The sequence below is a fragment of the Staurois parvus genome, unplaced genomic scaffold, assembly GCF_062004578.1.
Source record: "Staurois parvus isolate SC_StPar_1 unplaced genomic scaffold, SC_StPar_1.0 ptg001032l, whole genome shotgun sequence".
NCBI classification, from domain to species: domain Eukaryota; kingdom Metazoa; phylum Chordata; class Amphibia; order Anura; family Ranidae; genus Staurois; species Staurois parvus.
This window is the reverse complement of record NW_028318828.1, coordinates 1,695,001-1,716,320: the sequence shown is the minus strand read 5'-3', so window position 1 is coordinate 1,716,320 and position 21,320 is coordinate 1,695,001. Positions and strand designations below refer to the sequence as shown.

Sequence of the window (21,320 nt, the reverse complement as noted above, 5' to 3'; positions counted from 1 at the left end):
GCATTCCCAGAATTTTTACGGTTAAACGTGGAAGCGTTTTTTAAACCACTATTTTGAAAACCATTGGAAGATGAACTGATATTTTTACTCTGAGATTTATTTAATTCCAAAACATTTTTAATGTTTAATTTTCTCACAAATTTTTATAGATCAATAAAAACATCAAATTTATTCAGATTTAGTCTTGGTACATATTTCAACCCAAGATCAAACACTTTAATTTCTCTTTCAGTAAACTTTACATCACTCAGATTGTAAATCCCAGCCCCTAATACTCCCTTTTTCTCTCCTGCCTCCTCTCTTGCTTCTGTATCTCCTGTTCCTTCTCCTGGTCTCTCCAATCCCTTTCTTGTGATCTGTGACCCCTTGGTATCATATTCCATCCTCTGTGGTGATGTTGAAAACCCCCCCTGGGTGGAAAGAAATTTTGATAACCCTCTCTTCTATACCAAATTTTAAAAAAAAAAATTTTACTGGACATGTTTAATAGCAAAAAGTCCAAAATATTGTTTTTTTTTTTTTTTAAATTGTCAGTCTTTTTTTTGCTTATAGCACAAAAAATAAAAACCGCACATGCGATCAAATACCACCAAAAGAAAGCTCAATTCGTGGGAAAAAAAGGACAGAAATTTAATTTGGGTTCAGCGTTGCATGATCGCGCAATTGTCAGTTAAAATAATGCAGCGCTGTAATGCAAAAAATGGCCTGGTCATGAAGGGGCGTAAATCCTCAGGAGGGCAAGTGGTTAAACTATTAAATTTTAGGGTAATTAAAGTCTTCTGTTACGGCTATCACAGCCCTTAGAGAGCTTTGCATCTGTTCAAGGAGCTGAGCCTTAACCTCTTAAACACTTGGGGCCTGTAACAAACTCCATTAAATTTACTTTGAAATATGTGTAATGCTTGCTCCCTTATGAGCCGGTGGAAATTTGCCCAAATTCTTCCCCAGTGGATTGCCCTGCAGCTAGGCGCACAATCTCAGCCACACTGGTCCTCAATAACCTGCTTAGGGGTGGTGTTTGTTTTGGAGAACTTTGATTTACCTAACCTAATGATCACAGCCACGCTGTTTACAGTGAGGCATGCTAAATTTTACCTATCAAAACACAACCAGCTCTACTGAACACACTGAGCCAGCACTACATGTAACTAACCCTAGCACTTACAGTGGGGCAAAAAAGTATTTAGTCAGCCACCAATTTGTGCAAGTTCTCCCACTTAAAAAGATGAGAGGCCTGTAATTGGCATCATAGGTAGACCTCAAATATGAGCGACAAAATGAGAAAATAAATCCAGACAATCACATTGGCTGATTTGGAAAGAATTTATTTGCAAATCATGGTGGAAAATAAGTATTTGGTCACCTACAAACAAGCAAGATTCCTGGCTCTCACAGACCTGTACCTTCTTCTTTAACCATTAGCCGCCCGGCCAATGGCCGTTTGGTGGCTTCAATTGTGTCCCTGCATTCCGGGTGCACGCCATTTGGCGTGCTCCCGCACATGCGCCGTTTGCGCTAATGCAGAGCGGCGCAGCAGTGCGATCTGTCAGCGGCCGTGCACCTCGTACACGGCCGATGACAGATCCGAGTACCGGCTCCCGTTGCTGGTACCATGTGACCTGCTGTGACCAATCACAGCAGGTCACATGACAGTTGTATACAATGGATGGCTTCATTCATGATGCCATCCATTGTATACTAGTGCCTAGCTGTGAATGGTCACAGCTAATCACATGCACATGTCATGTGATTAGCTGTGACCAAATCACAGCTAAGCACAAAAAAAAAAGAAAAAAAAAAAGCTGAATGAATCGATTTCATTCAGGTAAATGCTTGCTTATAGCAAAGTAATTCTTTGCTATAAGCAAATTGTGTAAAAAAAAAAAAAAAAAAAATACTGATCACTTCCCCAAAGTAGTACAATGTTACTATGATAACATTGCACTACTTTGGTTAAAGTAAAATATGAAAAAAAAATCTTAAAAAAAATGTAATAAAAAATTAAATATAATAAAAAAATAAAAAAAATTAAAAAAATATATATATATTTTTTTTTTCATACGGTCACCAGTCAGTGTCCCTGTTCACCGCCATGCCAGTTATATGATGACGCTGTACTGCACTGGTGACAGTATGTAAAAAAAAAAACAGTGAAAATAATTTTTTTAATTTTTTAATTTTCTGAAAATTTATGACAAAAAAATACAACTTCAGAAAACTCGCCATGCCTCTTATGAAGTACGTCGGACTGTCTACTCTGCAAAAAGGGGTCATTTGGGGGATATCTGTACTGTTCTGACATTCTTGGACCTCAAGAAATTAGATTGGCCGTCAGTACTTCAGGATTGATCAATATTCAGATCTATACCATAGTTTGTGAACTCTATAACTTTCCTACAAACTAAAAAATACATCCTAATTTGAGTTATATTCACCAAAGACATGTAGCAGAATACATCTCGGCCTAAATTTATAAAGAACAATTATTTATTTGTAAACTTTTATAACAGAAACAAAGAAAAATGTTTTTTTTTTTTAAATTTCTGGTCTTTTTTTGTTAATTTAGCAAAAAATAAAAACCCCAGCGGTGATTAAATACCACCAAAAGAAAGCTCTAGTTGTGTGAAGAAAATGATAAAATTTTAGTTTGGGTACAGTGTTGTATGACCGCGCAATTGTCATTCAAAGTGTGAGAGCGCTCAAACCTGAAAACTGGCCTGGGCAGGAAGGTCAGTTTTGGGTGTCCCAAAACTGGGACACCCAAAACTGCACGGTATTGAAACGGTTAAGAGGCTCCTCTCTCCTGCACTCATTACCTGTATCAATGGCACCTGTTTGAACTTGTTATCAGTATAAAAGACACCTGTCCACAACCTCACACAGTCACACTCCAAACTCCACTATGGTGAAGACCAAAGAGCTGTCGAAGGACATCAGAAACAAAATTGTAGACCTGCACCAGGCTGGGAAGACTGAATCTGCAATAGGCAAGCAACTTGGTGTGAACAAATCAACTGTGGGAGCAATAATTAGAAAATGGAAGACATACAAGACCACTGATAATCTCCCTCGATCTGGGGCTCCACGCAAGATCTCACCCCGTGGGGTCAAAATGATCACAAGAACGGTGAGCAAAAATCCCAGGACCACACGGGGGACCTAGTGAATGACCTGCAGAGAGCTGGGACAAACGTAACAAAGGCTACCATCAGTAACACTACGCCGCCAGGGACTCGAATCTTGCAGTGCCAGACGTGTCCCCCTGCTTAAGCCAGTACATGTCCGGGCCCGTCTGAAGTTTGCTAGAGAGCATTTGGATGATCCAGAAGAGGATTGGGAGAATGTCATATGGTCAGATGAAACCAAAATAGAACTGTTTGGTAGAAACACAACACGTTGTGTTTGGAAGAGGGAGAATGCTGAGTTGCATCCAAAGAACACCATACCTACTGTGAAGCATGGGGGTGGCAACATCATGCTCTGGGGCTGTTTCTCCACAAAGGGACCAGGACGACTGATCCATGTACAGGACAGAATGAATGGGGCCATGTATCGTGAGATTTTGAGTGCAAACCTCCATCCATCAGCAAGGGCATTGAAGATGAAACGTGGCTGGGTCTTCCAACAGGACAATGATCCCAAACACACTGCCCGGGCAATGAAGGAGTGGCTTCGTACGAAGCATTTCAAGGTCCTGGAGTGGCCTAGCCAGTCTCCGGATCTCAACCCCATAGAAAACCTTTGGAGGAAGTTGAAAGTCCGTGTTGCCCAGTGACAGCCCCAAAACATCACTGCTCTAGAGGAGATCTGCATGGAGGAATGGGCCAACATACCAGCAACAGTGTATGCCAACCTTCTGAAGACTTACAGGAAACGTTTGACCTCTGTCATTGCCAACAAAGGATATATAACAAAGTATTGAGATGAACTTTTGATATTGACCAAATACTTATTTTCCACCATAATTTGCAAATAAATTCTTTCCAAATCAGCCAATGTGATTGTCTGGATTTTTTTTTCTCATTTTGTCTCTCATAGTTGAGGTCTACCTATGATGCCAATTACAGGCCTCTCTCATCTTTTTAAGTGGGAGAACTTGCACAATTGGTGGCTGACTAAATACTTTTTTGCCCCACTATATAACCGTATATATCATTAGTATTGAGATGAACTTTTGATATTGACCAAATACTTATTTTCCAGCATAATTTGCAAATAAATTCTTTCCAAATCAGCCAATGTGATTGTCTAGATTTTGTTTCTCATTTTGTCTCTCATAGTTGAGGTCTACCTATGATGCCAATTACAGGCCTCTCTCATCTTTTTAAGTGGGAGAACTTGCACAATTGGTGGCTGACTAAATACTTTTTTGCCCCACTGTATCTAGGAGTGTGCTACATATGCACACCCATATGCAGCTCCACACAGTTCCATCACTCTCCATCAGCAAGGTCCTCTTTCACACTCACTTTGAGTTCACTCCTCACATAGCGATGAACACCATCACCTTTTTGTTTTACCTTGACTCTCCAAAAGCGAGCATAGCTAGGAATAATAATTGCCCAATCATATGAAGAATATGAATGAAGCCAATATTCAGTAATATCAATTAAATTATAGTTCTTTTCAGTTACCAAAGCTTTTTTGCACATTTTGCACAAATAGTACTGCAATTGCCAATGGTTGTTTGTAGGGAATCCCCTTAACACCTACGATAGCCCTCCCCCTATATTCCCCCATTTTACTCTCCATTAATGTGTAACCTCGGCCTGACTTGTCTGCTGATTTATATTCTAATTCTCCCTCCCGCCTGTTATTGGCCTTTAAGTACTACTTGTTCTCAATACTGAAGCATAAGAGTTGGAAGTGGGGTTATGCTTGGGCTGGCTTAATGGTTTTTTGTTTGGCTAGTGTCAGACCTCATGAAGGCAGCAGCATAACCTGCTTGTTCTAAATTTGTTTTAATTCCATGATCCTCAATTGACTCAAAGATTTTGTTAGTATGACTACATCTGAGCCCCACAAGCCAAAAATGCTATTTAATTCATTTTTCATATTCAAAGAAAACTCCCCCAGTCATTCATGTCTCCATGGTTTATTTTGCTGCCAAATCACTTTGAAAAATACCCCTTATCATTTCTGGCCTTGGTCATCTTAAGTAAGGGCAGATGACGCATGTAACATTTACTTCCTGGAACCATCTGCCCTTAGATCAGGCATGAAGACAGGAGGGTGTGCTTAGTTGAGAACCCCCCCCTTCCTGAAAACTCTTGGGGTGTATGACATCATTTTCCTGGGCATGGAAACCAGGAAGTAACTGAAGAACTGCAAAACAAGAAAAAAGTTTAAAACAAGTAAATACTATATACTTTCCTATCTATTTATTAATGTTAGCAGCATAATTATTAAAAATAGTCAATGTTTTATTGATTTAGATTAATGTCTCAATGTCTCAATTATTTAGATACTCAAGTTCCACTGTAAGAACGAAAATCTTATAATTATACCAACATTAACATTAATATGTATTTTGTTTGCCTTAGATAACTATTCTGAGGAGGAGTATGAAAGTTTCTCTTCAGAACAAGAAGCCAGTGACGATGCTGTTCAAGGCCAGGTGAGTAAACATTTGAATGACTGTAATGTGTTTGTCATACCTGCTAAATCCCTTAGTGACAATAAAAGTTTGAATCACAAACACACAAAGGGGGGGAAAAAAATTACATACACACACACACATTGGGGGAAATAAATATTTGATCCCCTGCAGATTTTGTAAGTTTGTCCACTGACAACGAAATGAAGGGCCTATAATTTTTATCATAGGTGTATTTTAAATGATAGAGACAGAATAGCAACCAAAAATCCAGAAAACACACATGATACAAATGTTATAAATAGAGTTGCAGTTCAGTGAGTAAAATAAGTATTTGATCCCCAAGCAAAACATGACTTAGTACCTGGTGGAGAAACCCTTGTTAGCAAGCACAGAGGTAAGACGTTTCTTGTAGTTGGCTACCAGGTTTGCACACCTCTGAGGAGGGATTTGGGTCCACTCTTCTTTACAGTTATTCTCTAAATCCTTGAGGTTTCTTGATTGTCGCTTGGCAACTCAAAGTTTCAGCTCCCTCCATACATTTTCTATAGGATTAAGGTCTGGAGACTGGCTAGGCCACTCCAGACCTTACTTGCTTTCTCGCCGACCTATATTAGAAATACTGCTACAAGGTGGCAGGGGTGTGCAAAATCACGTATATATGTGATTTTGCATTTCCAGGTAGGGGGTGTACACATGCCCTACCCGCGCTGTTATTGGCGGCTGTCAATCACCGGATCCCGGCCAGTGATTCCCCGCTGGCCCTCCGGTGATCACCATGTATCATGGACGGGGGAGAGACCTGTGTGTAAACCATACAGATCTCTCCCCTATCAACTCCTGCACACTGCTTTGTATGGCTCTGCATAGTAGAACCATACAAAGCAGTGTGCTTACAGTGTAAAGCACACACACAGCACACAGTTAAACCTTTGATTGCCGTAGATGTTAACCCCTTCCTGCCCAGTGTCATTAGTATAGTGTCAGTGCTTTTTATTAGCACTGGTCGCTGCATTGGTGTCACTGGGGATGTCCGTTCCCACTGGAGTCCTGCAGTCCCCCTATAAGACGCTTGATCACTAAGATGCCATTACTAGGGAAAAACAAAATCCAGTATATATACCACCATTTGTAGACACTATAACTTTCCTGTAAACTAGTTAATTTACGCATATTTGGATTTTTTTTTTTAGCATGAAAGCAATGTAGCAGAATACATTTTGGCCTAAATGTTATGACAAAATTAGATTTTTTTACTGGTCATATTGAATAGCAAAAAAAGTCAAAAATATTGTTTTTTTTTCACAAAATTGGGGTTTTTTTTTCCTTACAGTGCAAAAAATAAAATAAGCAGAGGTGATCAAATACCACAGAAAGAAAGCTCTATTTGTGGCATAAAAAGTGCATAAATTTGACCGCACAATTGTCAGTTGAAGTAATGAAGCGCTGTATCACAAAAAAATGGCCTGGTCAGGAAGGAGGATAATCTGGAGGGCAAGTGGTTAATGTGCTTCTTCTTGAACCACTCCTTTGTTGCCGTGGTGGTATGTATTGGGCCATTGTCATGCTGGAAGACCCATCCATGACCCATCTTCAGTGTTCTGGCTGAGGGAAGAAGGTTCTCATCTAAGATTTTACAATACATGGCCCCGTTCATTGGCCCCTCAATGCGGGAAAGTCAGCCTGTATCTTTAGCAGAGAAACAGCCATAAAGCATAATGTTTCCACCTCTGTGCTTGACTGTAGGGATGGTGTTCTTAGGGCCATAGTCAGCATTTTTCTTCCTCCAAACATGGCGAGTCGAGTTAATGCCAATTTTGGTCTCATTTGACCACAGCACTTTCCCAATCCTTCTCTGAATCATTTAGATGTTCAGTGGCATACTTCAGATGGGCCTATACATGTGCCTTCTTGAGGAGGGGGACCTTGCGGGTGCTGCAGGATTTCAATCCATATGATGTATTGTGTTACCAATAGTTTGTTTATTGACTGTGGTCCTAACTGCCTTGAGATCATTCACAAGCTCCTCCCGTGTAGTTCTGGGCTGATCCCTCACTTTTCTCGTGATCATCCCATGAGGCGAAATCTTGCATGGAGCTCCAGACCAAGGGCGATTGATGGTTGTTTTTGAATTTCATTTTCCATTTGCAAATAATCGCTCGATCAGTTGTCTCATTCTCAGCAAGCTTCTTGCTGATGATCTTGTAGCCCATTCCAGCCTTTTGCAGATCTACACTCTTGTCTGATGTCCTTTGACAGCTCTTTTTCCCATGATAGTAAGGTTTGAATGGAAGAAAGGCATTTCTGTGGACAGGTGTCTTTTATACAGATAATGAGTTGTCCTTGGGAGCACCTTCTTAAATTGATAGGACTAATCTGTGTACCACATGAGCACATAGCTAGTCTGTGGGAGCCATAATTATTATTGGTTGGTAGGGGATCAAATACTTATTTTGTTCACTGAACTGCAACTCAATTTATAACATTTGTATTGTGTGTTTTCTGTATTTTTGGTTGATATTCTGTCTCTATCATTTAAAATACACCTATGTAGATCCTTCATTTCTTTGTAAGTGGGCAAACTTACAAAATCTGCAGGGGACCAAAAAACTATTTTCCACACTGTGTGTGTGTGTGTATATGTATATGTATATGTATATATATATATATATATATATACACACACACACACACACACACACACACACACACACATGTGTGTGTATATATATATATACTCTGTATAGCAAGTTCAGTGGGTAGGTGTAGCCTTGCAACTCTTGTGAACGACAGGGGATGTCCAGAAGCAACTGCGAAAGGTATAAAACAAGAGTGCACTGACCTAGCACTTTATCCCAAATAATTTATTAAAATGTAGTTTGAGGTAAAATTATACTCACAAGTGTAGACAATTTGCATATAAATTGACAGTGACAAAGTACATTTCTCCACAGCGAGTCAAAGGACCTGAAGTCAAAGAAGTGCCATCCAAGGCCCAAATGTGGCTGACGCGATTTGAGTGTAGCCCTCTTCTTTAGAGCCAAGGGAACCTGTGCCCTCTCTCCCAATATATCTCTCAAAGTCTTAGGCAGGTGACCCATTACTCCTTCCTCAAAAAGGGGGTGAGATCACTGTGCAAGCAGCACACAATACCGATAATAGTAACAGATAATAATAATAGTAGTAATCAACAGAAGTAGCTAATACTAAACAGATATACCTTGCAGTGTAGGGAGCAGGGATAATCAAACTGGTGCTTTATGGGTTGTGCACAGGCTACTTGTTCAAGTGCATATTGAGCTGGTGCTAGTCGCCCCGCAAACTTGGATGGACCCTGGAAGGAAGGTGCATGCAACCAGTGAGCCCCCAGTAAACCGGCAGGCTGGTGTGGAACGCACGTCAGACACTGGAAGTGCTTGCTGGAATGCACTTCTGGTCCGGACTTCCAGGTGGACAACGGCGTGCGTTCCACGCTGGCCTGCCTCTAAGAAAATACGTTGTAGTGTTTGATTTACAAAATGGGGTAATTTTGTGGATGTTTCCACTGTCCTGGTGTTCCAGGGCCTCCAAAAATGTGATAGGTAGGTAGGAAATTAGATGCGTAATTTATGCCGCTTGAATGCCTGAAGGTGCTACTTGGATGTTGGGCTTCTGTATGTAGCCAGGCTGTGGAAAGGTCTCACGTGTGGTATCGCTATACTCAGGAGGAGTATTTTGGGGTGTAATTCATGGTATGTACATGGTATATGTTAGAAATATCTTCTACATTTATAACTTTGTGTAAAAAAAAATAAAAAAAAATACATTTTTCATTTTCTTTCCACATTTTTCAAAAACTTGTGAAAACAATGACATGCTCAAGAGACTCATTATGGCTTATAGAATATACATTGGGTTTTTTTGTTTTTCAAAATTGGGTCATTTTGTGGGTGTTTCCACTGCCCTGGTGCCCAAGGGCTTTCACAAATGTGATTGTCAGGATATTAAATATGTAAGTTATGCCCCTAGAATGCCTGCAGGTGCTACTTGGATGTTGGACCTCTGTTTGTGGCACGGCTGTGAAAAAGTCTCACATGTGGTATCGCTATACTCGGAATGAGTAGCAAAATGTATTTTGAGTATAATTGCAAGTATGCCTATGCCATGTGTGAGAAATAATTTGTTAATCACTTGCTCTCCAGAGGATTTACCCCCCCCTCCCTGACCGGCCATTTTTTGCGTTATGGCGCTGCGTTACTTCAACTGACAATTGCATGGTTGTGTAACGCAACACTGCACCCAAATGAAATGTATATCCTTTTTTCCCACGAATTGAGCTTTCTTTTGGTGGTATTTGATTGCCTGTGCGGTTTTTAATTTTTTGCACTATAAGCAAAAAAAGACTGACAAATTTGAGAAAAACAATATTTTTAACTTTTTGCTATTAAACACTTCCAGTAAAAAAATTTAAAAAATCAAATTTCTTCATAAATTGGTTTACGTGAAAGTTATAGCATTTACAAATAGCGGTATACTGGGATGTTTTGGTTTTTTTTTTTTATTTAAATTTAGTTTGTAGGAAAGTTATAGAGTTCACAAACTATGGGATATATTTGAATATTGATCAATCCTGAAGTACTGACAGCCAATCTAATTTCTTGAGGTCCAAGAATGTCAGAACAGTACAGATATCCCCCCAAATGACCCCTTTTTGCAGAGTAGACAGTCCGACGTACTTCATAAGAGGCATGGCGAGTTTTTTGAAGTTTTGTATTTTTTTTGTCATTTTTCGGAAAATGAAAAACTGGTGACAGATCGCGCCGCTGCGTGGCTCTGCAAGCGCGCAAACTGCGCATACCCAAAAGGACGCCATATGGCGTCCACCCGGAACGCTGAGGGATTTTGTATTTTCGGACAACTCCACCATATGTATGCCATTGTATCCCGTCCAACACAATGGGTTGATTTCTACTTGCTGTTTATGGGCTACCCTTGGTGTTATATACCATCTAGCTATACATTTATAGTTCATTTCTACTGTACGCATATTTATCACCTTATGTGTTAATTTGAAAACTATATTCCTTTGCTGTGGTTTAATTTCTACTCCCAGTTCCTTTTTCCATTTCTCCAGAAACCCCGGGGGGGCTACTCCTCCCATGTCCACAAGGATCTTATATATCCTTGAGGTAACATGTTTTTGAGTCATACTTCCACTTAATATTTTTTTAAATGGCTACATACCCTCCAATGTCCTCAATGGTTGTGGAAGGCTCACAACAAAATGGTTTAGCTAGTAATACCTCCAGTTGTCCATCACGACAAATAAGTCTTTTTTCTTTTTTACATTTTGAAGGGTGTACAATTTCCCATCCTCTATAATATATTTCAAATGTGCGTTCTTATCTTTTATCCAATTCCCACTAATTTTATCCCTCCCTAGGGGAAAAAAGTCCGTTCCCACTAATGGGATCATCAGTGAATTAAATTTCCATTTTTTTTGACTGTGCACTCTATCCCACGTGCCTACATTATCCAAAACTATCCTAGTCCGTGAACTAATATCTACATCCAATGTGCAAAACCGATGTGGCATCCATATAATTTTCTCTAACTGAGCTTTAATTAATATCCCTTCCATATTTACCCAATTATTCCCTTGTGAATTAAATGTCCAGTCTACTACTCGTGATAAAATTACTGCTGTGTAATAAATCCTCACATTAAGTAATCCCAAACCTCCATTTCCTTTTGCTTTGCTCAACACCTTATAGCTGATTCTTGGTTTCTTATTTGCCCAGATGAATTTAGTAATCATCTTTTTAATTATCCCAAAAAAGGACCCTGGAAGATAAATCGGAAGCATGTGGAATTTATACAGAATTTTTGGAAGTATCACCATCTTAACCAGGTTTTTGTCTGATCCACAAAGCTCCTCCTTTCAAAAGTCTTCTTAACTCTTCCTTGATTACATTTATTAAAGTGATGTAATTTGCTTAATATAAGCTTTTTAATGAAGTGGTTAATTTTACTCCAAGATATCCTATTTAATTTCTCTTCCAAGTAAAAAGGAATTCTTTTTGTAGACCAGTCTTCTCTGACACTGAGAGATTTATAATTAGAACTTCTGATTTTACAGGGTTTATTTTCAAGTTTGATATCTCCCCATACTGTTTTAATACCTTCATAAAATTAGGCAACGTTATTCTAGGGCTAACGATGTAAAACAACATATCATCTGCATAGGCGGCGACTTTATGCTCTATTTTTCCTAATTTTATCCCCCTTATATTTATACATTTCCTTACCCTCTCCAAGAGTGGTTCCAAAGACAAAACAAACAATAGAGGAGAAAGGGGACATCCTTGTCTAGTGCCACTGTACATTCTAAAAAACTGAGAGAGAGATCCTTTGACTTTAACCGCCGCTGATGGGTCTATATACAATCCTTTTATCCAGTTCATCATTTTAGGCCCTATTCCTAATGTTTCTAATGTACCACATCATAACCCCAATTAACCCTATCAAAGGCCTTTTCAGCATCTATCGACAAAAGTATTGCCGATATTTTTTCTCTTTTAGCTCCTTGTACAGGCATCAGATCCTTCAGTCTTATTGCCAATACCTTTGTGTATAATTTAGTGTCTGTATTTAGTAATGATGTAGGCCTATAATTAGCACATTGTGAGCTATCCTTCCCTTCATTTAGAATGAGCGTGATGTGGGCCTACAATGAATCCTCCCTCATTTCCAAGCCCTCTCCTAGCGCGTTCATATATCTACAGATTTTGGGAACAAGAAGATCCTTGAATTTTTTAAAATACCCCACCGTGTACCCATCTGGCCCAGGGCTTTTACCTACAGTCATGTTCTTTAAGGCTGAGTTAATTTCCTCTGTAGTAATGGGACTCAAAAGAATCTCTATTTTTTCTTGAGTTAATCTTGGCAAATCTACCTCCCTTACATATTTCTGTCTAATTTTTTTCCTCTCCTCTTCACTTTCCCCTTGGTTGCCACCCCTCACATCACAAAGTTCACTATAGTATTTATAAACCCTCTTGGCCATATCAGGTGTATTATATGCTATTTCTCCCTTCCCATTTAATTTCCTCTATAAAATTTCTGTCTTTCTTGTTCTTAAGTCTTCTGATTAAATGTTTTCCAGGTCTATTCCCCCATTGGTATTTTTCTTTTGAGACCTTATTAAATATCCTCCTTGACTCTTGTTCCATTGGATCTTTTAACTCATCTCTTTTCAATATTATCTTCTGATATATATCTATTCCGTTGGTTTTTTTGGGTTTTTTTTTATGCATTTGTTCCAGTTTATAGAGCTTTTCCATCACCAACTTTATTTTTTCCCCTCGTTCCTTCTACTTTTCTATTCCTATAGAGATCAGTATTCTCCTAATTTAAGCTTTATGTGTCTCACAAACTGTTGCCGCAGATATTTCATTGGTTTCATTGTACTCAAAGAATTGGTCAGTTTCCAGTTTTAACCTTTTAACCTTTCTCTACTGTGGGGTTCTGTAAAAGTGTTTCATTTAACCTCCAAGAGAGTATTTTGTCTTTGCCTCCACCTACCTGTATCCTCATCGTAGCGGGAGAGTGGTCAGAGATAGACATAACCTCTATGTTGGAGCTTTTCAATGTCTCCAACTGTCTATGCTCTATCATTATATAATCTAGTCTTGAATACGAACCATGCACATGAGAGAAAAAGGTGGATGATTTACTCTCCACACATCCACCAGTTGATGTTTATATAATAGCTTCTTCAATGATTTCAATTCCCTATCCTCTTCTCTCCTTGTACATGATGTTGCATCTCATTGAGGAACTAAACACAAATTAAAGTCCCCTGCCACGACTGGATACCCCTTTTTAAATTCAGCGAGTTTCCTTAGCCCCTGTGACGGTTGCGGGATCAGACCCCAGCCCTTCTCACCAAACTCATGACCGAAGGACTAGCCAAACTAAAACCGCGCTGTCACGGACTTAACAATGCCACACCCAGCTGCACCCTGCACAAAGATTTTCCAGCTAATGGACCACAGATCGATGTACCGGCAGCCTGAGCGCGATTGTTACTGGGTAAGGTTAATTACGCAATCAACCCTTCACACTGCCACCACCTTCTTTTTATACAGAGAAAGAGAAAACTCAGCAATACACTAGGACGAATGGTTAACCGTCAGTATCCCGCTATCTCTACAGACTGGTTATACAGAGGGTTAAATACTCATAGTAGCATTCTTCAGCTGCAGGGACTCGTAAATTACATTCAGGAGCTATAGAAACAGTTCAACACTTTTAGAAAGTAAGATTTATTACCAAAAGGTCGAAAGGGTGCAGTAAAAATATTTACAGAAGGAAGATGTAACATATATATATATATATATATATATATATATATATATATATATATATAAATATATAAATATACAAAGCACAACAGCACAGCAAACCGATAACAGAAGTTTAAGTAAATAAGTTCTTGTCAAATGCCAATACCTTATTTGGCAAAGAATTGTTAGGCAGGGGCTCAGCATCACACGCTGATCGCATTCCTGAGGGAGGGGAAATGAGGGGATGACTTTAAGACTTCTTGACACAGTGAGAGCTGTGCCTGAACACCAGAGCTGCTACACCTACCCCTCTCAGGTGACTGCGTTTTAGTTTAAGTGAAATACCACAATGCAGAAATTTGGAGCAAAATGGAGAACTGTGCCTCTCTTTGTGGGCATGATTGTGACACCCTATCTAAGAACTTAGCTGGGTTTTTATTTGGACAGTTTTTTAAACAGAAACCGATCCTCAGGGTCTTCCATTATGTCCTCCAGGGAGAAGGCAACATATTTTGAAAACCCAATTGATACTCATTTTGTCCCTTTTACTGATGAGTCAGCGTAATACCACATTTGGTGATACTTCGAATATAAATATTACATCTATTGAGTATTGCTGGACTTCCCTGAGTATCTTATGTCTTTTTTTGGGAGAGTTTAACCCTTTCACATTATAGGTCATAAACTTAACCCAACCCATTTCTATTGTAATTATTTTGACCTATTAGCTTTCCTTCACACGATAAGAGATACAGATAGTTTGTAATGTGGACCTTCTTCCTCAACCCCATTCCATTCCCTTCCGCCCATCCTTCCCTTCCTCCCACCTCCTCCCCCCTCCCTCCTCCCCTCCTGGTCTGCATTAGGCCTTGGAATCTGTCGAGGGAAATCCCTACTAACGATTCCTAATTTTAGGGTGAAACTCAAAACATGGCCACCTCTCCTTCGCCTGGGCAGATGACATTCCTAGATTGAAGGCGGCCATGTGCTGAGCCTCCTGGACTGCCAACCTGCTCTGTCCACCATGTCTCCCCCTCTCCCCCCCTTTTATCCAATTTGGGGGGTAAAGACTAATGAGGGACACCGGGACCCTAGTGCGACCCCATTAGGCCAAGGGAGAGACAAAAAAAAAGGGGACGGTGGAAAAAAACAACCCCTCTACTCTCTCCTCTAGCCCCCCCAGGCCACATCTTCCTAATTCATCTTTCTAGGTATCTGTTGCCACCCTCCTGGACCCTGTCCTTCCTTTTTCCTAGCCCTTCTGACCATCCCCCAATATTCACTCTCTGCAAGTCCAATTTATCACAAAAGTCATTATACTCTTCTGGGTATCTCAGCCTTGCCAATCCTCCGTCTTTCCACCCGATTAAGCAGGCTGGGAAACCCCAATTGTATCAAACTTTTTTCTCTCTCATATGGTTTAGTAGTGGTTTCAAGGATCTCCTCCTCGCCAATGTCTCTGGGGAAATATTGGCAAAAATTTGTATGACTGTTTCTTCATATTTTATTTCTGTGAGGTTCCGCAACCCTTTCCATATCTGATCTCTGTCTCCTAAGTCCTGGAACCTAGCAATCACGTCTCTGGGATTTTCTGCTGGAATTCCCTTTGGCCTTCTGACCCTGTGTACTCTGTCCATTTTAAAATGATCTGACTCAGATCTTCCCATTATTGGGTTACAGATTTTTTTCAATTTCCCCATTAAATCTTCTTCCTGCCCTATTTCTTCTGGTAGACCTCTGATCCTTAAGTTGTTCCTTCTGTTGCTGTTCTCCTGGTCCTCCAATTTAAATAGTAATTCTCTCTGTTCTATCCGCCTCTCCTCTGCTTGCCCTTCTAATTTCTTAATTTGTTTTGCATATTCCTCTGTTTTTCTCTCTTTCTTCCATTCAAGTTCATATTTGACCCAGGTCATCCCGGAGAATCCCTATCTCCTTTTTCAGGACTGTCTCCAGTTTTGCAAACATTTCTACCAAGTCATTTTTTAAGAGTGGGTAGGCTAATAACTCTTCTCATTCCACACTTTTGATCTCCTATATTTTCCAGATTTGGACTTTCTTTATCTTGTTTCTCTTCCACATTCCCAAATTATAATCTAGATTGATCTCCACCAAAATTAGAGGCCCTTTCACAATGATTTTCTTGAGTTAGCGGCTCTGGGCTTTTTTTTCCTGTGCGGGCAAGTATTTTTTCCTTAGGACTTTTATTTACCTCTTAACCTTTAGGGTCACAGTACACTACCACCTATATAGTCCTCTTTACCTCTCCCCCACAACAGATCGCTGGACAGTCTCTTTTACTCCTTAGGAATACATTACTTTGTATATTTTAAATACAGTGAGATGATGGATGGATGGTCCCTCTGAGTCCCAAGTCCACAAGACCCCTTTATTTTATTGTTTCGTCTTCGGACAACAAACACTTAATATATTAGTATGATGCAGATAAGTAACCATTCATATACATTTTTTACAGGGTCTTATTACAACTCACCTTCCCCTTCATGCTGCTTCTGTGTTGCTGTCCCATCTGCTTATAGGTCCCCAGTGTAATCGGGATCCCCTTCAGGTCTTGTATCTTTGGATCACTGTTATCCTCTCCCACCGTGGGCTTTGTGATAGCTGTTGTGGGTATGCTTTGTACTCTGAGAGGGATAGTGGGGCCCCTGTGATATTTCGCCTCAGGGAGATACTGGACTCTGGTCCCACTGTAGCCCACTTCCAGGCTTTTCCCGGGAGCTTCACTACCACTCAGGCAGTCCCTAGGACACCTCCGGGTCCCTCCGAATCCTCGATTACCCCTCCTCTCTCTGTCCTTCCGCCCTTGCTCGCTGCCAGTCCCCCTGCTAGCCAACAGAGCACAGAGGACCAGCTGTGTCACCGCTCCCCGCTCTTCCGCTTTACCGAGGCTCTGATCCACACGCTTGGCACTCGGTCATACTCCACCTCAGTCCGGGTCCAGGTAAAGCTCTTTCCACCTAGGGCACCTCACACATGTTGGCAGGCTGGCGTCCAGAGCTCTCTAGCCATGCTGCTTACGGCGCCATGTTGCGGCTCCTCCCCCCCGCGCTAACTGGTCCAGCAACTAGTTCTGACAGCTGCACCAGGCACCAAAAGCAAACGCCGCCCTTGCAGCCATCAATTCAGAGTGAAGGAGACTGCTCCTCCCTGTGTTTTTTTTTTTCTTTCCATTTTTACTAGCAATGGCGGTGATCAGCAACTTATAGCGGGACTGCGGCAAACATTCTGACACTGAGGGGAACTGCCTTGGTGTCACTGACATCCCCAGTGACACCAATACAGTGATCAATGCTAAAAAAAAAAAAAGCACTAACACTGTATTAATAGCGATCAAATGGTTAATTGTGTGCAGAAAGTGTTTTACTAGGGTGCGGTGTGTGTTTCACTGTAATCACACTGCTCTGGATGCTCTGCAGTGCCCAGTGTTGAAGTAAAGGACAAGTTCACCTTTTACAACCTATTCAGGGTGTAACATGTTATGAATAGAACGGCCCCCACTCCCCTGCTTTGACCGCTAGCAGGGATCTTCTCCTCCCCATAGTTGTCAAGATTAAAAAAAAAAAAAAAAAACACCCACCCGGCCGTATCACTCATTCACAGTCTTCTGTGAATTAGAAACTACAAGTCTACCACTCCATCCCCCACAGCTATTCCTCCAGTACCACTATCCCCTCCCTCCTAGATTGTAAGCTCTAAGGAGCAGGGCCCTCGAACCCCTCGTGTATCGCATTGTATTGTTATTGTACTGTCTCATGTATTGTCTCCCATTGTAATATACAGCGCTGAGCGAACTGTTGGCGCTATATAAATACTGTATAATAATAAGTCCCGACAGCATTAGTGTCTGTCAGTTTGTGGTTCTCAATGAACTACCACAGCGCTGTGGAGCGTCGTCGTATTTCATTGATTCTTCCTGTCAGTATATCTCAGCATTAGATACTGTATATCTTCAGAAATAACTCTGAATTTGAAGTTATTGCGCATAGATCGGTCTTCCAGATCAGCGATTTTTTGGCGAAGCTGATGCAAAAGTATAACTTGTTCATCTTGTATGTCCACTACCGCATTATGTGCTTTAGTGGCTGTGCTTAAATGTTATTCAATGCGGTCAGTGCGTTGTTCCAAGAAATCAACATGTTCATGCAGGTGGCTAACAGAGGAGTGGAGTTCCCTTTGTATGTCAGATTGTAGAGTAAGTAGCATAGTCTTAAGAGAGTGTTCAGTGACTGGGTGATCTGTGGTGAGAAATGTTGATAATGAATGTGAGGAAGGTGATCCCTCTGTGGGACTACAAGGCCCAGCACCATGTTGCCTTTTTATGAGGGGAGGCTTTGATAGTGAGTGTGCCGGGGAAGTGGCTGATCTCTTACCTCTCTCCTCTGCAGAAGGGGAGATAATCTTGTGGAGAGTCCGCAATGTCCTCTGTATCTGAGGACATGGTATCTGCAGCTGCAGGACGGGATGACGGTGGGATCGGCCAAGGAGCAGGGGCCTGCTTGGCACCATCTTGCTCTGCATGCTGTAGGGGTTTCATGTAGAAATGTAAGAGACGGCGTGATCCCCGTGGCTGGGATCACTTTCAGGACATGCTCCGGTGGGTCCCCTGACAGAAACCCTCAAGTCCGGAGGGAATAGGAGCCTTGGCTGTGCTCAGTGTTTCTCTGTGTTACTGTGGAGGAGCGGAGTGCAGGAGCTAGTCGGCCATCTTGTCCCATGGCCAGGCCACGCCCCTGCATATATATATATTTTTTTTAAATTATCCTAGTTTAGCTGCTAAGAAGACAAAAAGGAAGTCTTAACACAGGAATTGTGTATCTTGTCAGCAGCATATGTTAGATAGTATGTGTAAATCTGGGTTTCTCAACCATGGATCCATAGAACCCTGGGCTATCTCCAGGGGTTGCTGGGGGCTCTTGTGGTTGTGGGTGATTTCTGCCTCTCGGATGGGTTCACGCTGGCGCCATAGGTCTTTTTGGCTGTCTGTGGGTTGGTGGTTCTTTTCCGGTGGCCGCCGGTGTGGGCAGCGTTCTTCCCGCTTGCCATCACACTAGTGTATTAGGCATTGTAGATATAGTAATCTTTTGGCGGGGGTTCCCCGAGATTGGAAAGTTATTTCAGGGGTTCTTCAGGGCTGAACAGTTTGAGAAAGGCTGATCTAAACATTGTCTCTTGTGTGTACAACCTCAAGATGTCATCATTCCTCTAAAAATGCTTCAGACATAATAGTTTACCCTAATGTGTGTTAATGATTCATTGAAGTTCTAGCCCTGGCAGCTTGTATACGAACTCTGGCAGAAACATTGTATGAGGCTTTTCATTGTAGCCTGCATTTCCTTACAGGGAAATGTCAACAAGGAGCATAATCTAGTAGGATGAAACATTTTGCTTTGTGTCCTGAAGTGTATTAAGTGGGGCCTTTATCAGACTTTCAAGAACAACCTATAAATCCCAGACTGCACATTGTTTTGTTAAGCCTAACATTCTGTTAGGTGTATCACATTCAAAATAGCAACCTACTGTACCTTCAGAATGTTACACTTTTTCAAATCCTTTATATAGAAAAAGGAACGTGGAAGTCAATTAAGGCCCAAACCTCCGCTTTCTGCATGAGCTGGTTTCCGTCTACACACTGACCATAGGGCTCTGCCGTTCATGGAACGCCTTACATTTTTTTCGGTGAAGACGAGATGTTCTCTGATTGGATGAGCTGGGGATCCTCCTCTCCACTTTGTCCAGTCGCAGGTCACCTTGCATTTACTGAAAAAATGGTCTGTATGGACAGGGCTTTCTGTGAATGGCAGGGTGCTGAGCGAGCAAACCCTCCTATTATCAGTGTGCAGTTGGGAAGCATAGAACCCAGAAGATCACTGCTATAACTGTAAAAAAAAAATAAAAGAAATATATCAGTTTCAAAGGCTCCAAAATTCCAGGATAGCACAAACACCCCCCCCCCCCCCAATGACCCCTTTTTGGAAAGTAGACACCCTAAGCTATTTGCTCAGAGGCATGTTTGAGTCAATGGAAGATTTTTTTTTTTTTTTTTTTAACCACAAGTTTTTGTAATGACAAAAAAAAAAAATGACACAGCATTATCAGTTAAATGATATATTGCTCACACATGACATGGGTATATGTGCAATTACATCCCAAAATACATTCTGCTACTTCTCCAGAGTATGGGGATACCACATGTGTGAGACTTTTTGGCAGCCTAGCCACATACAAAAGCTCAAAATCCAGTGACCCCTTTGAAAGCCTGAAGGTGCGTAACTTCCTCATTTCATTTCCTCACTTCCAATCACAGTTTCAGATGCCCTGAAATTCCAGGATAAAACAACCCCCCCCCCCATGACCTCTTTTTGTAAAGTAGACAACCCAAACTATTTGCTTTTTTTTACAAGTTTTTTTCGGAAAAGACAGAAAAGAAAAATACGCAATGTTGTCATTTGGGTGGTTTTTGTGCTATCCTGGCATTTTAGGCACAAAATTCACACACATCACCCACTTTTCCAATCACCTGAAGACAAGGACTTTTCTGACACTCTTTGTTAACATGAAAAAAAATCTGTTTTTTTTGCTAATAAATTACTGTGAACTCCCCAAACATTATATATTTTTTTTTACAGCAGAGACCATAAAGAATAAAATGGGAATAAAATGGTGGATGTTGCAATTTTTTTATGCCACACAGTACTTGCACAGCGTTTTTTCAAACGCACTTTGTTTTTGCAAAAAAAGCGTTTTTGCATTTTAATGTACAAAAACACAAAATATTGGCCAATTGTTTTCTAAAATATACAAGGTGATGTTATGCCGAGTAAATGGAAACCAAACATGACATCCTTTAAAACTGTGCACGCCCCATGCAATGGCAACAAACTACATACATTTTTAATATCCATAGTCATACAGTTTTAATATCCATAGCCTTTACAGGCTACCATTTTAGATTTACAGAGGAGGTCTAGTGCTAGAATTACTGTCCTCGATCTCATGTTCGCGGTGATGCCTCACATGCATGGTGCAACCACTGTTTACATATTGCCACAGGGCCAATCTTGCTTATGCCTTTGCGCACGGGGGGACAGGGGTGCTTTGATTTTTTTTTTTTATTTATTTTGCTTTTTTTATTTATTACAGGTTATTACAGGTATTTATATAGCGCCGTCAATTTACGCAGTGCTTTACATATATATTGTACATTCACATCAGTCCCTAACCCTCAAGGGGTGTACAATCTAAGGTCCCTAACCTAACCTACATTCATACATACACATACTAGGGCCAATTTAGACAGGAGCCAATTAACCTACCAGCATGTCTTTGGAGTGTGGGAGGAAACCGAAGCACCCGGAGGAAACCCACGCAGGCACAGGGAG

The 21,320-nt window shown here is 40.9% G+C and overlaps 1 protein-coding gene across 6 annotated transcripts in view; it reads left to right on the top strand.

The window, feature by feature from the left end:
- The window catches only part of PACS2 (phosphofurin acidic cluster sorting protein 2), a 1,098,307-nt gene that overhangs the window by 283,280 nt on the left and 793,707 nt on the right, over window positions 1-21,320 (top strand). For all 6 annotated transcript variants that reach the window (XM_089657830.1, XM_089657827.1, XM_089657828.1 and 3 more), the window contains exon 6: window positions 5,544-5,617. In XM_089657830.1, coding sequence (XP_089513956.1) covers window positions 5,544-5,617 — 74 coding nt within the window. The remainder of the gene's footprint in view (window positions 1-5,543; window positions 5,618-21,320) is intronic.